We start from the raw sequence: 15,469 nt of genomic DNA on the forward strand, positions 1-15,469 counted from the left end.
ACCCGTCCCTCTGAAATCCGCCTCTCACCGCCTGCTGGTATGGGCTCCCGGCGGGGGCCTCTGCTGTGCTGGGCCCCACCTTCCACTGCACGCTCCCACAATTTCACATCAAGTATGATTTCTTTCCACTATCAAAATTTGCTTCATTTCTTTTGCACTAAAAAATGAGCAATCAGATGTTATTATTTTGAAATCAGATATCCTTAGCCAAAGATTATATTCAGAACCATTTCATTCTCTCTCTGCCTGAATTTGCTTTGAAGACAGCCTTGCAGAAAAGCAAAACAATTTCCCAGCTCACAGTCTTCAGATATTTTACACTAATTTGCCCCCCTCTCTAAGTTGCAGACACACCATTATCACCCACTACTAAACCGATACAAATTGTTACCATTTTGGGGCATGTGGCTATGTGATTAGTACCTACAAGGCTGGTTTAATGTCTATGCTCACAGTCACTGTGTGCGGGGGCCTAAGTCCCAAACCCTTACTGGAATCAAGGCAGTGTTGTTTGTGTTTACAGCTGATCAATATGAGCAATGGCACCTTATTTTTTTTTTTTTAATAAAAAAAAATTTCTGCCAGCCAGTGAACGGTTCTGTTAAGTGGTATAAAAATTTGTGAATGTTGAAATTCAACATGCTTCATATTATAAACCAACCTACAAGAATACTGTGGTCAAGTGTGTGAACACCAAATCAGCATACACCGTACATTGTACTGTGGAAATTTGTATTTAAAAGCAAACGTAATTGTTGGTGTAACTGAGGAAAAGGGTATTAGATATTTATTAATCATGTAACAACGAGACACGCAACAAACCTCCTTATTTATGCCTTATGAATAAAGGGTGTGAAGTGGAAGGTGAAATTTCATGCACAAGACTAAGAAATGGGTGTCCTCGAAGGCAGGGCTCGTCTTCTCTGTGGTCGGTACAGCCCTCAGCACACTCTTGGTGCTTGATCAATGTTATATACTACCAATAACGAAGCACATTTTTAGACCTTTTTCCAAATGGCTTGTGTAAAATTTGGTTAATGTACAATGGTTGGTTTGAAGCTATCCTGTAAAAGCTGCCTCTGCAAATATAATCGAAAATAAACTGAAAAATTATAGGATACTTTGCAGTGAGATTGCGTTCCGTGCGTACATTACAAGTGTTCCCGTTCCATGTGCAAGTCATGAGGGTCCAGCTTGAGGATCCTTGAATTGGACACGTGCGTATAATCAGCATGCAGAGCAAACCCGGAACACGCACGTGCCGCAGCAGCCCCCACGCCCCCTTCCTTGGGCTCCTTGATTTGAAGCACACACGGGTCTTGCCCATTTTAGGCTTTATAAAGTAAGTGTTCATGCATGTCTCTTCCAATGCTCCAGATGAAGCCCAGTGTCACGTGGGGTTGTACTTTCTCATTCCCGTTGTACCAACTGACCATGAATGTAGCACCTTTTCCTTCCCCCCATGGTGGGCATTTGGGTAGCTTCCAGTCTGGGGCTGTGAATACTCCTGTGTGTGAATACACATGTGCATTCTGTAGTGGGTGTACCTGGGAGTAGCAACACAGAATCACGAGACATCCTTATGCTCTGCTTTGTAGAAACGGGCAAGAAGCTTTCTGGCGTGGCGCTGCCAGTTTGCACCCCTGCCAGCATTATCTGTGGGCCTCCCAGGTGCTCTGCGTCGTCATCGTGTGGCGTTCGTCTCCCACTGAGCTTCCTGCTGGCGGTGTGGTGGCACCGCGCTGTGTGTTTGATTGACATTTGCCTGACTGCTAATGAGACTTGCCACCTTTTTGCATGTTTATATCGGCCACCTGGATATCCTACTTTGTGAAGTGCCTGCTAGCATTTTTGCCAGTGTTCTCTTAGGTTGTTTGCCTTTTTCTTACCTGATTTGTAGAAATTCTTTATATATTTTGGAAATGAGTGTCACATATACATCACAAATACCATTTTCCATTCTCTGAGCTGCATTGTTTACTCTCTTAATGGTTTGTTTTGTGGCCAGTGGAAGTCCTTTGAATATAAGCGTGCGTCACTCTATTCCATCACGATTGGGAATTTGAGTCCTGTTTATGTTCACCTTTACAGACTCCAAGGTCATGAAGATGCTCTACGCGTTCTTCTGGGAGCTACATTGTTTCCCTTTTCCTGGTTAGGTCTATACCCCTTCTGGAATTGATGCTCATACCTGGTGTGAGGTAGGGGTTTAAGATACGTACTTTGGCATTCGGATTTCCACTGACCTGCACGATTGATTAGAAGGGTCATCTTTCCCGCTTTGCCGTAAGTCTGTTGAGCATGTCTGCAGTTTCCTGGACTTTCTATGCTGCTCCATTTGTCTGTTCATCTGTTCATGTGCAAATACAACATTACAGTTTTTTCCATCCCAGAGACATTAAGGCGCTCCTCGTCATGAAGTGAATGAGTGGTCGCTGACTCAGGCAGAAGCTTCAGCATGTTTCTTGCCTGTGAAATCCTTTTTTGAAGGAAGCTGAAGAGAGAACTCACCCAGCTTCTTTGATCGCATTCCGCCATTCACAGATGTCAGAGTTCCTGGCCCGAGTCACTGTAGGAAAGTGATTAAACGTGAGTCATAGCACATTGCAAAAGCAATTAATATCTTGACACCTAAACCCAGAAGGAAGTCTCCGAGGAGATCTGGAGAATGTTAGGAGAACTATGCAAACGTTGGTATGAGAATTCTTTTTAGTTTACAATAAAATGTCAATGCAGACCCACAAATTTAAAGTTTGCATGTAGATCGACTGGACCTGGGTTGAATTTTGCCTCAGTGCTCTGAAAAAAGTGAATTAAGAAAAATAATATATAAGTACTCTGGCAGGGAAAAATGTTTATCCTCCCTAAGAGGACACATCAATAGGTAATATGCACATTTTAATCTGTCTCTAATTTAGATTCCTCCCCTAAGTACTAGCAAAAGTCAATTCTTGGTTACCTTACTTTACAGTAGTGAATGTACTTTTTCAAAAAGCATCCACCACCCCACGTGCTCCAGAATTCAGGCTTTGCAACAGCCCCCACTGGCTTCTCCATGGTGAACCTGACGACCGGGATTTTCCTGCACTTGGATTTGGTTTCTATCTTATCTAGTTCTTCCGTTGGAAAGGAGGGGAAGAAGGTGCCCACAGCTTCACACAGAGGTGATGCTCTGTATGTGAAGAATATACAGGAAAAGGACATCGGAGGTCCTGGCTGGAACCAGGTGCTGCATTTCAACTCACGCAAACACCGCCTCTGGCTGTCTCAAAATTGCCTTTGATTTATAGCAGTTTCTGGGAATTCCTGAAAGATTCATTGAGTCCTGGGCATAAATTTATTGTTAGAAATCAGCAATGTGAGGGTGGTTAATTGCAAATAGTTTCCTTTCATTTGCCAAGGAAAGGCCTTAATAAACTATGCCTCGTAAGTCACTGAGCAGCCCGTCTCCTGCCAGTGGAAGGGCGTTTCATGCTGGTCACTCAGCCATGTCTACACTGTGATGATTCTTGGGCAATCTGAGAGGTCCCAGTGAGGGGGCCATCCTGAGCTCATTCTCTCTGTTTGATGTGGGTGTCTCAGCCCGTCTAAGTTAGCCTTTCGTTGCATCATTATTAAAATTCGGTTTTGCCATTAGCAATGTATATGTGACCTAGACACTTCTTTCCGATCCAACCCTTTTCCCACCCTTTGGTTTATTCATTTATCCACTTAGTCAACTGGTATTTATTAAGCAACTTGAATGTACAAGGGAGTGGCTTATGGCTGAAATATTGTCCCAGAAGTAACAATGTGATACTTACAAGATGCTAAATAAATATTTGTTGAAAGGAAGAGAGAATGAATGTATGAATGAATGCCTTAGGTCTGAAGTCTTAGAACTTCCATTCTAAAGAATATGCAGAGAGTGATCAAGGAAGCAAATAAATACTTCTGAACAGCAGTAGGTGTGATGGTGGCGGGGGGGCTTTCAACTTGGAGGAAGGTGGAGGCATCGAGCGTTTAGGGTGGCCATTCCTGGAGAACACATGGACAGTGGAGGACGGGCATTTCTGGCAGAGGGGCTTGTAGTGCGAAGGCCCTGATGTGGGCGTGCAGACCGAGGCTTGACCTTAGCGATCCTGTCCAGGGCATGCGGTTGCGGGAGGTCAGGGAAGCAGGCTGGATTATGTGCGGCCTTCTGACCACGGTAAGGACGTAGGGGGTTGTTTTCAATACAGTGGGACGCCTTCAGAAGGTTGCAAGCAGGGAGAAGACTGAATCCACAATCTGATTTGTGCTTTTAAGAGTCGCTCTAGCTGCACCGGGGAGGGTGGACCAAACGGAGCAGGCTGGGTGGAAACAGGGAGCCCAGTCAGGAGGCGGTCGCAGCAACACGGGGAGGTGGGGTGCCCGGGTCAGGGTGAGCCGTGGCGGTGGAAGGACAGAACTCGGATCTGGAGGCGCAGCCAGCTGGACTCACCGACGAGGGCAGGAGAGAATGAGATGGGGTGATGAGGGGTGCCTTTCTGATTTCCGGCTCGAGGAACAGGGTCAGCCATGGTGCTATCTAGCCCATGGGCGGAGACATGCGTTTGGGGCCAAGGAGCGACATCTAAGGCTCTGTTACACCTGCTGGCGTTTCGCCTGGCCTCTCCAGGGTGCACTTCGACATGGAAGACTCAGGGGTCTCGGCCTCTGCCCACCTCTCCCACCGCTTTCTGTGCCAGGCATTTCATGCACTCGGCACCCCACCCGCGACCCTCTCAAGTCTCAGCCTCTTCTCAAAGCTGAGCGGTTCAGCTCTCAGACTCCACCCACCGTCGCCTTCTCTGTCCTACGGAGGTCAGTCCAGGCCGCCATCCGCCGCGCTAACAGACATCTGCAGAAGCTCAGGTGCTAAGCAACAGTCTCATTTGTCCCCCACGCCGCTGCTCACCGTGGATCGGAGCAGCGCTGCCTCATGTCTTCTTCACTGGGGGTCCCGGGCGGGATGAGCAGCCCTGTGTCTGTGACATACAGGCTCCCGAGGGAGGGGAGAAGACAGGCGGCAGGCGTATAGCTTCTGCTTCAAAGCGACACACAATCCCTGTGTGGACATTTCATTGCCAAGTCAAGTCACAAGGCCCAGCCTGTTGTGAACGGGATGGAAAAGTAGACTCTCTGGTCCAGGAAGGCCCAAGGACAGAGCAGCCTGCTAGGAAAGGCAGCAGGTATTTTTAAAACAATGACCAGCATGGTGCCAGTTAGCCTGGGAGCAGGTTAGTTCTGCAAATGCGTGGGCTCCGCCCCAGATCTACTGAGTCAGAGAATCGCAGAGGGCAGGCAGGGGGACGCTGGAGCCCAGGAACCTGCCGTGTCACCGGCCCTCGGGTGAGTCCAGTGCCTCCTCAACCTCAGGGATGGCTGACCTCACACGCCATCTCTGACTCTCTGCCAGTTACGTCGAGGGCTGTCCCTGGGGTGCCCCCACTCCCTTCACTGTTATTACTGCTTTACTTTGAAGCCTGAGCCTCTTCAGTATCAACGCTGGTGCACGGAGGGCACGCAGTAGATGTCGGCAGAGCTGTAAGGTGGACCTGTCACCTGGCCCACAGGATCAGTGTAGCGTTTGCCATCCTGGCCCAGCTCTGGGGGTCCAGGCCATCGTGCTCGTGGGGAGCATTTGTGCAGGACTAAAGCACATCTGGGCTCCTGGGAGAACATGTCTGTATGTGCACCCTAGCCATGCCTCGGCCTGCTAGGCTGGGCCCATTTCCTGCAACACACTGAGGCGGGGGGCTGCCTTGGCAATGCGTCTCTGTGACTGGGCACAGACTCCTGTAATTCAGCTGTGAACAATCGCCCTCCCCTGACTCCTGGCCTCCGACCTTTTGCCCCGCACTGACATCCTCCTTAGGGACCCCAGATCCCTGCTAAGCTCTTACTTGAACTCCATTTTGACCCTGGCTCCCGACCTGTGTAGCATCGTCGCCCCTCCAGGGCCCAGGGCTGGCGGTTTCCATCCCGGCCTCTCCTGAACACATCTGTGATTCTTCAGAGCCCTGAAGCCCCAGCCCACGTGCGGGTGAAAGGGAAATGCATGGAGAAGGACGCTCAGCTGTTGGTCACTGTCCACGCCGGGCGTGTGCCCTACCCGCTGCTGGCTCTGCCTTGCATGGCGGGTACTCGGTGAGGCAGGTGGCACAGCAGCGATGATCACCCCAGCCCCTGCTCGCGCCTCCCCAGTGAGGGGGCCTCCTGAAGAAGCTCAGCTCACCCTCAGCCGCCCTGACTGCTAGAAAGTTCTTTCTTGTATCTAGTGAGAATCTGTGTCCCTGTAATGTGGACATATTTGTTCCACAGAGAAAGTCCCAGAGCTGACCGCTGAGATGGCGGAACACCCCTGGGATGCTGAGAGATGTTCCTCAGGGAAAACAGGCTTTGGTTCTAGTGATGGTTAAATTTATGGGCCAGCTTGCCAGGCACAGGGTGCCAGACATCTGGTCAACCACACATCTGGGTGCTAAAGGGTGTTTTGACTGAGATTAACATTTGAACTGGCAGCTCGCCTTCCCACACCCTCATGCAATCAGCTGAAGGCCCGCCCTGAACACAAAGTCTGACCTTCCCGAGTTCAGGGGCTCCCCCTGCCTGACCACCTTCACTTGGGACAGCAGCATCGCCCTGCCTTCACCCTGGCACTTCTTGGGTATTGGGCCTACTGGCTTTCAGATTAAAACTCACACCATTGGCCCTCCAGGGCCTCCTGGCTGAGTGGAGACAGCACTATGCTTAGCCTCCGCAACTGCATGTGCTGATTCCCTATAGTAAATCTTTTTTAATATTATCAATATCGATATCAAAATAAACATATACCCCGTACTGGCTGTGTTTCTCTGGAGAGCCTAACACAGCTCTCTCCTCCTCGCCCCCCTCCCACCCGGGTTTGGCAATGATACAAAGTGGGTCGAAAGCAGAAGACGTTCCCTGACCCTGTGGAGTGTGGACGGCCGCCTCCCTCAGTGTGAACTGGGTCCCTTTGACGCTGCCACAGTGAGGCCTCAAGGGCACAGTAAGATGGTCTTTAAGCCCCATTTTTGGATGAGGAAACGAGGGGCAGGTTTGCTCAAGGTCACATGACATAAGTAAATAACATAAGTGAACATCTAAATGTCTGATATCTAATGAAAATTTATTTCAAGCCTGTGCCCTTTTACTGGAGTCCAGACCATAACCTGCCCTCAGCACATAATGAAAATCTCAGACCCTTGACCATTTGAGTAAGTCACCCCACTACCTGACTCCTAAAGGGGCCCTGCAGGTGGGCTTCTGGTCTTCCTGTCCTGCTGCCCCCACTCAGGTCTGTTCTCTCACAAGCCTGGACGGCGTGGCAGGGCCTAGGCCTTTGGTCCCTACTCTCTTGAGTTTCTTGAAAATACTTCTCCACAGTTGGCCTTTCTTTCTATATTCCTCTTGAGAAGGCTCTTGCCTGCCTAATTGCATTATGCATCTCTCCATTTAGTCTGTGTATCTTTCAGTAAAATGTTATAGTTTACCTTATAAATAATCTTGCTCATTTTTGTGATGCTGTTCTTAGATATGTCATAGTTGTTCTGCTATTGTAACTAAGGATTTACAAATTATATTGGTGCCACGATAGATTAGCAATGTCTGCCTCGTGTGCAAAAGGTGCAATGCATGGCGTATAGAACACGTATATTCTTACTTATTCTGATGGAACTCCACATCCCATTCTATCCTTAGGACTAATTCCTAAACAGAATTTACCCTGAATATTAAATCGGAGCTCCTAACCCAGTTCTTGAACTTTTTTCTACCAGCTTTTAAATTCTGCAACTAAGCTGCTTAACAAACATTTCTTCTTGAGCTCAGAAGATCGTTCCAGTTGTCTACGTTCTCTCATTTCCTTCCTTTTCCTACTGCTAATGTTCTCTCAGGTGCCATGGAGTAGAAATTTCTATGAATGCAGGAAAAGAAAGCACAGCTCCCTGTCACCCTGTACGCATCACATTCTTCCGCCACGGAGGGTGCGCCAGTCAGGGTCCAAGCACAGAAGGAGAGTCACCAGGATGTATGCGCAGTGGGGAAGATTCGCGGCAGGGCATCGGCTTAAGGGGGAGCTGGATCGGGAGCCCCTCTCAGGGCTTCTCCGCATCTGAACTGGAGCAGGAAACCCAAGAGGCAGGCGGCCAGGAAGTGTGGTCCACGATAGAATAAGAGGCACACATGTGGTCTCCACCCGTTCCTGGCTCAGAGCTTCTCAGACCCTCGGAGTCTCTGGGTCTCTGAATGCTAATGCGGCGACTCAGAGGATGGGGAGGCTGGTCCCCGGAGGCCGGGATGCTCAGCCTCCCCCTCCAGAGAAGGGAGAGGAGCTGGCCAGCTGGTTAACTACTAGTGGTCGGTCATCCATTTAATCAATCATGCCCACGTAACGGAACCTTCATAAACACCCCCAAACAATGGGTTTGGAGAGCCTTTCGGGTCAGTGAGCTTGTGGAGGTGCCGGGAAGGGCCTGCCTGGAGAGGCCACTTAGATCCACACCCCTTCCTGGACGCCTGCCCGGTGCACTGCCTCCACGTGGCTGCTCCTGAGTTATGCCCTCTACAGCAAACTGGCACTGGTTCTGCGTTGAGTCCTGTGAGCTGTCCTAATGGATTACGGAACCTGACTTGGGGATTGCGGGGCCTCCTGACTGATAGCTTGTTGTTCAAAAGAACCGGAACCTGGACCCCAACTGGCATCTGAGCAGGAGCGGCAATCTTGTGCGTCTGAGCTTTTCACCGTGGGTTCTGTGCTAACGCCGGGTAGGTAGTGCCAGGTGGCTTGGTGTGGAACACCTGCCCATCTGGTGCGGGAAGCGTGGAGAGGTCAGAGATTTTCCTTTGGGAAGGGGAGGTCATGAGCAGGCCAGACCAGGAGCGGGAGACAGGGCTGACAAGGAGAGGCCGGGCACCTGGACCCGACGGTGTCCCGTGGAAGCTGGGGTCCTTCGCCAGAGCCAAGCCCACGTGGCTGGCCCCCGACGGCTGCGAGTGCATCTCCGGGCCAGTCCTGGGCCATCAGCAGTGCACACCGCGGGAGGGCTGTTGTCCCCTGGGGCCTCGAATCATCCAGGAGGCTCCCTCACGGCCCCCCAGCCCAAAACATGCAGGGTGGTGAATTATGGGGGATGCTGCTCAGATTCCTAACCCCATCCGTCTAGGCGGGTGGATGGATTCGGAAGCCAGCACCGAGACTCGAGCTTGGAGTGTCCCTAGATCACCAGACGCGGCCCTCGGGTAACGGAAAGCACCGCCCTGGCGCCCCTCCAGCAGCGCCCCTGCTGCACCCGCGCCTGTTACATGTATAATGAAAACATCATTGCTGCCGCCACAATCCTCCATGACCTCAAGACGTCTCCCAAAATGTGAAGAAAACTAACTACAGTGAGCAAAGAACACAAAACGTGAGTTTCAAGAAATTCACACGGTTGCAGGGAAGAGTGGCCGGGCGCCACCCCTGGGGACCTGGGGTGCAGGACTGAGCCCCACAGGAGGTGCCCCGGCCCCCTCTGCTCCGCCCTCCACCCACCACCCAGCTCCCTCCTGCTGATGGCATCCTGGGAGCAGGGGAAGGGGCAAGCCTGGCAGCTGCCAGCTCCAGAAGCACCAGTTTATATATAGACCGTGAGCTGCAGAAAAAGGGCTGCTCTCCCAGCCCAAATCTGGAAAGTCTCAGGGAAGGACTGTGATTGGCCCACTTCCACATGTGCCCACCCACTGGGCCATGTGTACAGGACTGGGCTGTGATTGGCCCAGCGTGAGTCACGTGCAGGAGGCGGCAGTGGGCGGGGCTAGTGGCTGCAGGAGGGACTCTGCGCGGCCTGCACCTGGTCCGGGGGTTGGCACAGGGCGGAGGCCCGGCTAACCCAGGAGTCTGGAGGGGTTGATGAAGCAGGTCGTTCTCAGAGTGACTCTGCCTGCTTCAGAGCGGGACATGGACCAGCTGGTATTTGGGGAGATGTGATTTTTCAGGGAGCAAAGGGTTCTTCTGTGGGGAAATGGTTTGGCGCGCTGTGAATTTCCACTAGGTCCCAGTATTTTCTAAGAAAGGCATAATGAGGATTTTGTCTTTCCACCCCGTATGTGGGGAGCTCTGTGTAGATAAGGCAAAGCGTCAAGGCTAAAATAAGCAGTGGCTGAGATTCGGGGCCAGGGCTGTAAAAGAACCACACACAAAATAAAACAATTCCCTACCATTTTACAGCTATTAAATTAGACGAATTTTTTTAAAGTATAACACCCAGTTCTGGCAAGGTTCCAGGGAAACAAGGACATTTGCAGGTTGTTAGAGGGATAAGAATTGGAAACAGATTTGATAATATGCACTCAAAGCCATTACCGCGCTTGGCTTTTTTGACCCAGCAATCTCTCTTCAAGGAATTTGTCTTAGGAACTGAACTAAAAGAAGGCGAAATAAGGATGCTCGCCAAGCTCTCATTTCTACTGAAGAATGTGAGGGCCAAGGTCATGGTTTAGTCCTCTTTTGTCCCCAACGCAGTCTCCATCAGGCATGACAGAGCTGGCTTTCCAAAGTTTGTCAACATAATATGAAAATGCATGTCCACAAAAGGATACTTTTTAACTTAATCATGTGAGATTATTTCAATGTGATAGGAGGTCGTCAATAAAAATACAGACCATGAGAACAACATTGCAGTGTGAGAGAAGGCTCAAGTCTTACAAGTATAGGGGGCGGAAAAGAAACTAGAGGGTATATAACATTGTTTCCACGTTCTGATTACAAGTATGTAAAATTTATTTATGCATCTGGAATTGAGTGGAAAAGAAACGGAAGCAAGCAAGCTTTCTGGCGGCGGGGTGGGGGGTATTCTCGATTGTACACTCCCTTAATATTTACGCAACGATATGTTTTAAACTAATTGATATGCTTGTGAAATATAATCATGATGGCAGAATGGCCAGCAGGACCCATCTGGGTGGCAACAGAAACCCTCACGAGCCTGCCAGGAGGGAATTTGCTCATTTCCTCATCCTGGCCTTGAGGGACCTTAGAAATGAAATCTCTCAGAACAATCGCGAATGCGCCCACATCAGGGTGTATGTATATAGACTCACAAATGTATGAACATAATGCTTGGCATGTAGATGTGTTCAGTACAATATTAAAAAGATAAACATTTTCTTGTTGTGAAGTGGTGATTTATACATTTGGTGTTCGTCCCTGTTCCCGGCACAGAGTTCTTAGACCCTAGTGAATTCTCGAGTGAGAAGGGCACTGGGAGCATCTTTTGTTCCAATGAGTGGCTCTGGGTGGCTCCCGGGTTGGGGCTGGTCACCAAGAAGACACAGCCATGGTTACACGCTTGGGATTTTCAGCCCTGCCCCTTATTCTCCAGCAGGGGGGGACTGGAAATGGATCACTCCAGTGACAGATCAGGCCCACAGGATGAGGCCTCCGTAAAAATCCCAACAGCAAGGGGTGCAGGCTTCCGGGCTGGCGAACGTGGGGAGGCTCTGGAGGAGGGGTGTACCCAGAGACGCACGGAAGCTCCACGCCTTCCCACACACCTCGCCCTATACATCCCTTCCACCTGGCTGTCCGTCTGTCCTTTATCATGCCCTTTAATAATAAACTGGTAAACCCAAGTGTTCCCCTGAATTTGTCCCTCCAGCAAATTAATCCAGCATGAGGAAGGTGTCATGGGAACCTCCAAATCATAGCCCATGGGCCTAGAGCGCAGGTGATGGGCCTAGAGCGCAGGTGATGGCCAGGGCCTGGTCCTGGCATCCAAGGTTGGGCAGCCTTGTGGGACTGAGCCCCTCACCTTGGGGTCTGATGCCCACTCCCGGTGGACAGTCAGAGCTGAGTTAACTGCAGGACACCCAGCTGGTGGCGCACAACTGCTTGTTTGTGGGGAAAAGTCCTCACATTCGGTCACCAGAAGTGTCAGAGTGCGGTGTTCTGCATGGCTGGCAAAAGCCAGGAGGCCTGCAGGTCTTCCCAGTACACTTGCCCGGAGCCGTCACAGCAGGACTGGCCTGTGGCCTGGCGCAAGGTAGTCTGGGCCCTGGTGCTAAAGACGCCTGGGAATTTCAAGATGTTGGCAGCAGAGCCTTAAACCAGATGTGGGCTCCTGTGCGGCAGGACCCTGTGCTGCACAGGCTGGCGCCCGTGATGCCAGCTCTGGCCGGACATACAGGTGGTGAGCGACTTAGCGAGTCTGGGCACCAGTGGATCTTACTAGACGTGTGGCCTTGGACCAGCGGCTCTGTGCTCCCCCTGTGCACACTCTGCCCACACTCACTCTTGCGGTCAGCCTCTCCCACCTCCATCCCACTTGCCATCCACATGTATAAGCCGGGCAATGCCCCCTGTTTCTCTCAGCTGGTACCTGAAAGGCCTACCACCTCAAAGGAATAATCCTTCAAATTACCATTTTCAGCATCAGCCTGATGCCCTGTCCCCTAACCTCCCATTAAAATACTCATAAAGAAAGATGAAAGGAGAAAATTCACAACACAGACATTTGGAATGATAACCAGCCATATGCCAGGATCCGGGGGCGATGGCGATGGCAGCAGGGTTGTAAGCAAAGCAGCGGGCCGGGCTGATTCCCTCCGGCGGCCCGGGGCTCCTGGCTGCTGGGGCTGCAGCGCTCGGACACTGCGTTCCCTCGACGTCACGCTCGGCAGCCAGGTCCCAGCCCTCCTGCCCCCACCTCTGCCCCGAATGACCAGACTGATTCTTCTGGAAACTGTGAAGCCCAGTCTGTCCTTCCTGCGTACCCCACATCTGTGTCACCCGCAGCGATTTTCTAACGTCCTTGTCCCCTCTCATCCATTGCCACATATACGCTCACCCTCATCCTGCCCTGGGCCGCCTCTCCCTGGTCTAGTCCCCAAGCTTTCCTCCCTTCGCATCGTCCCTGGGGAGCCTCCCGCTCCAGCGCCTCTGTGGCCCCACCAGTACACACTCGCTTTAGAATTTGCTAACGATGAGGATGACTTATGTCTCGTAAGTGCACTTATTTTCTCACCAGGGGGAATGGAAGCAATATAGGCCCTGATCCCATGATAAAAGCTACGCCAGGGTCTGCACGTGCCTCCAGTAAGTCAGTCACTGCAGGGAGAGAGAAGGGAGCGGAGGATTCCCCCAAACACTGTGAGAGTCTCTCTTTGTCCAAAAATTAATCTTACTTGCTATTAATGTTTCTCCTCATAACAGAGATCAATCCAGGCCTCCTGTGGTGAGTGACGTGATGGAGCTGGGACCGTGCCCAAGCCTGAAAGCTGCCCGTGGTCATGTAAAAGAGGTGAGGTTTGGTACCGCCAGGACCACCGTTTCTGCCCCGGCAACAGAGGGGGCACGAACACGTCCCCCTGTCGGAGTTGAAGCCGTGTCACTGCCCAGAGCCTGCATGTGGGCTGTGGATCTATGACTGTGTTTGTCCATGAGACCCCCAGGCTGGGGCCCCAGGATGACTTAAGTGTAGGGGGTGACATGTCCTTTACGACGAACGGATAATGGGGAAAGTGACCCCTGCAGGCTTTGCCACTGTCTTGAGTGGGACATTAAGGCACAGAGAAAGCATTTGAAAACGCTCCATCTTTGGTGTCTTAGCAAGTTCCTACCTTTGGAGTGAAGAATCGGAACGGTTTCCCCTGAAAGAAGAGTGTCTTCTCTGGACTCAGGAGGTGGGCAGATGCAGACAGCTGGCCAGGCCGAGGGAGGTGGCTGCCGCGCCTCCGGGCCCACCTGACTGGGCACTGGGCTGGAGCGGATGCTGACCACAAGGGCCCCAGGGCATGGTGCCCAGGTGGGCGCTGGACCCACCCAAAGAGAGCCGAGACGGGAATCCGCCTGGGATCTGGCTGGCTTGGCTGAGTGGGGCTGACAGGCGGGTCCCAGGAACGGGCTGGGTATTCTGAATGCGTCTGGATCAGGCATCTGCCAGGGGTGGGCTGCAAGATCAGACACAGAAGTTAAGGGATTTTCAGAAATAAATAAAAGCTGACTTACTCATATCCGAGCCTGGGTCTGCTCACCCGCTTTACCTCTGGCCTAAAGTTCTCTCCGCACCCCCTTTACACCTCGCCTGTGGCTCACTAGGCCTCTGGTGCCCCGACCCTCTGCTGTCTCTTCAGCCCCCAGGCCCTCCTCTGTCCCCCGGTGTCCAGGCCCACAGTGCCCAGCATGACCCACTTTCCCCACCATGCACAGACTCTCACCCCTTCCACCCTGCCGAACCAGTGTCCACCCAACTGCCCGCTTCCTCTGCGTCCTCCAATCCAAAACCTTGGCGTTGAGGCCCCTGGGGAAAATGCCAGGACTGGTGGACTGCTGTCACAGGGCTGTGACCTCGGCACCAGCACTGCCACGAGGCACTTCCCTGCTTCTCTGATCAGCTTTCCTTCCCATTTTTCCCAGCAAACTCTCCCGACCCCTACTAGGGACCCTACCACACTGACTCCCCTCCACCATCATGTGCCCACATTTACACACACCGCCTGCCGGGAAAGGAGAGGTGGTCGGCCTGGACTCCCTGGTGCTCAGGACGTTGGAAGCTGTTCTGTGGCTGGGGTTTTAGTTTGGGGTGCTGGCTTTTCAGTATTCACGTAGGTACTTAACTGGGGGCTCCTGGGAGGGGAGCGTAAGGCTGGCTCTGGCATTGCCAGTTCTCCTTGAACAGTAAAATGAAATGACTTCCAAGACTACGGAAGAAGTCGGAAGAGCACCCAGGCAGAGGAACTGGGTCTCCTGCGAAAAGGGAACTTGGCTCAGGCTCTTCCATTCCAGCATTAAATCCCGGAAGACAAAGAGGTTTTTGCAGGGCATTTTTTGGGAAGGGAAATCTAAACACACCAATGTTTTTAATAGGAGAAGGCAAATGGCATCCTAGATAAACGCAGGGCTGCACGTTCCACCACGCAGACACCTTTCTTATAAAAATTACTCAGAATTTTCCTGTAGACAGACAGGTGAATTAAATACTTGAGCAGAGAAGTTGTCGTTTAAAAGAAACTGGCAGTAAGCTTGGAATTCTACTTAATGATAAAGTGAATCATATTGAATATTTATAAATGCATATAAACACTATAGTTAGAAAATTGAAGAATAAAGCCCAAAAGCTTCTTGTAAAGGCTTAGGAGAGAAATAACAGCCGTACGAGAAGCCAGTCTTGGTCTGTGCAGACCCCGGAGGGTGACTGGCTCCCAGGAGCCGGATATTCATGCAAAGACTCCCTCAGCTATGTCTGTGTAAAACGATTCTGCCTCACCTGCCACCAGGTGGGCGTCTGTTAGATCATCTCTACCTGGAACCTGAATCTTGAACTGAGCGACGTGGCACCCGAGTGCCGTCAGCCACAGCTAGGTTAGAGCCCTCCCCAGCGAGGCTCACGAGACCTCGGGGGCACCTGGTCATGACAGGAGGCGGTCTGCCCCAGGACCAGGGGCAGCCCTCCGCTAACATGGGTGAATC

The 15,469-nt window shown here is 51.6% G+C and overlaps 2 protein-coding genes across 2 annotated transcripts in view; one reads left to right on the forward strand and one right to left on the reverse strand.

The window, feature by feature from the left end:
* Nucleotides 1–13,465, forward strand: part of MINAR1 (membrane integral NOTCH2 associated receptor 1) — a 40,488-nt gene extending 27,023 nt beyond the window's left edge. The window contains exon 4 of the mRNA XM_073227204.1: nucleotides 13,214–13,465. Coding sequence (XP_073083305.1) covers nucleotides 13,214–13,243 — 30 coding nt within the window. The 3' untranslated portion in view covers nucleotides 13,244–13,465. The remainder of the gene's footprint in view (nucleotides 1–13,213) is intronic.
* MTHFS (methenyltetrahydrofolate synthetase) overlaps nucleotides 766–15,469 on the reverse strand; it is a 119,744-nt gene continuing 105,040 nt past the window's right edge. The window contains exons 3-4 of the mRNA XM_037013523.2: nucleotides 13,621–13,950; nucleotides 766–2,569 (exon numbers count right to left, since the gene is read on the reverse strand). Coding sequence (XP_036869418.2) covers nucleotides 2,508–2,569; nucleotides 13,621–13,950 — 392 coding nt within the window. The 3' untranslated portion in view covers nucleotides 766–2,507. The remainder of the gene's footprint in view (nucleotides 2,570–13,620; nucleotides 13,951–15,469) is intronic.

Source organism: Manis javanica, chromosome 18 (assembly GCF_040802235.1).
Source record: "Manis javanica isolate MJ-LG chromosome 18, MJ_LKY, whole genome shotgun sequence".
Taxonomy (NCBI): Eukaryota; Metazoa; Chordata; class Mammalia; order Pholidota; family Manidae; genus Manis; species Manis javanica.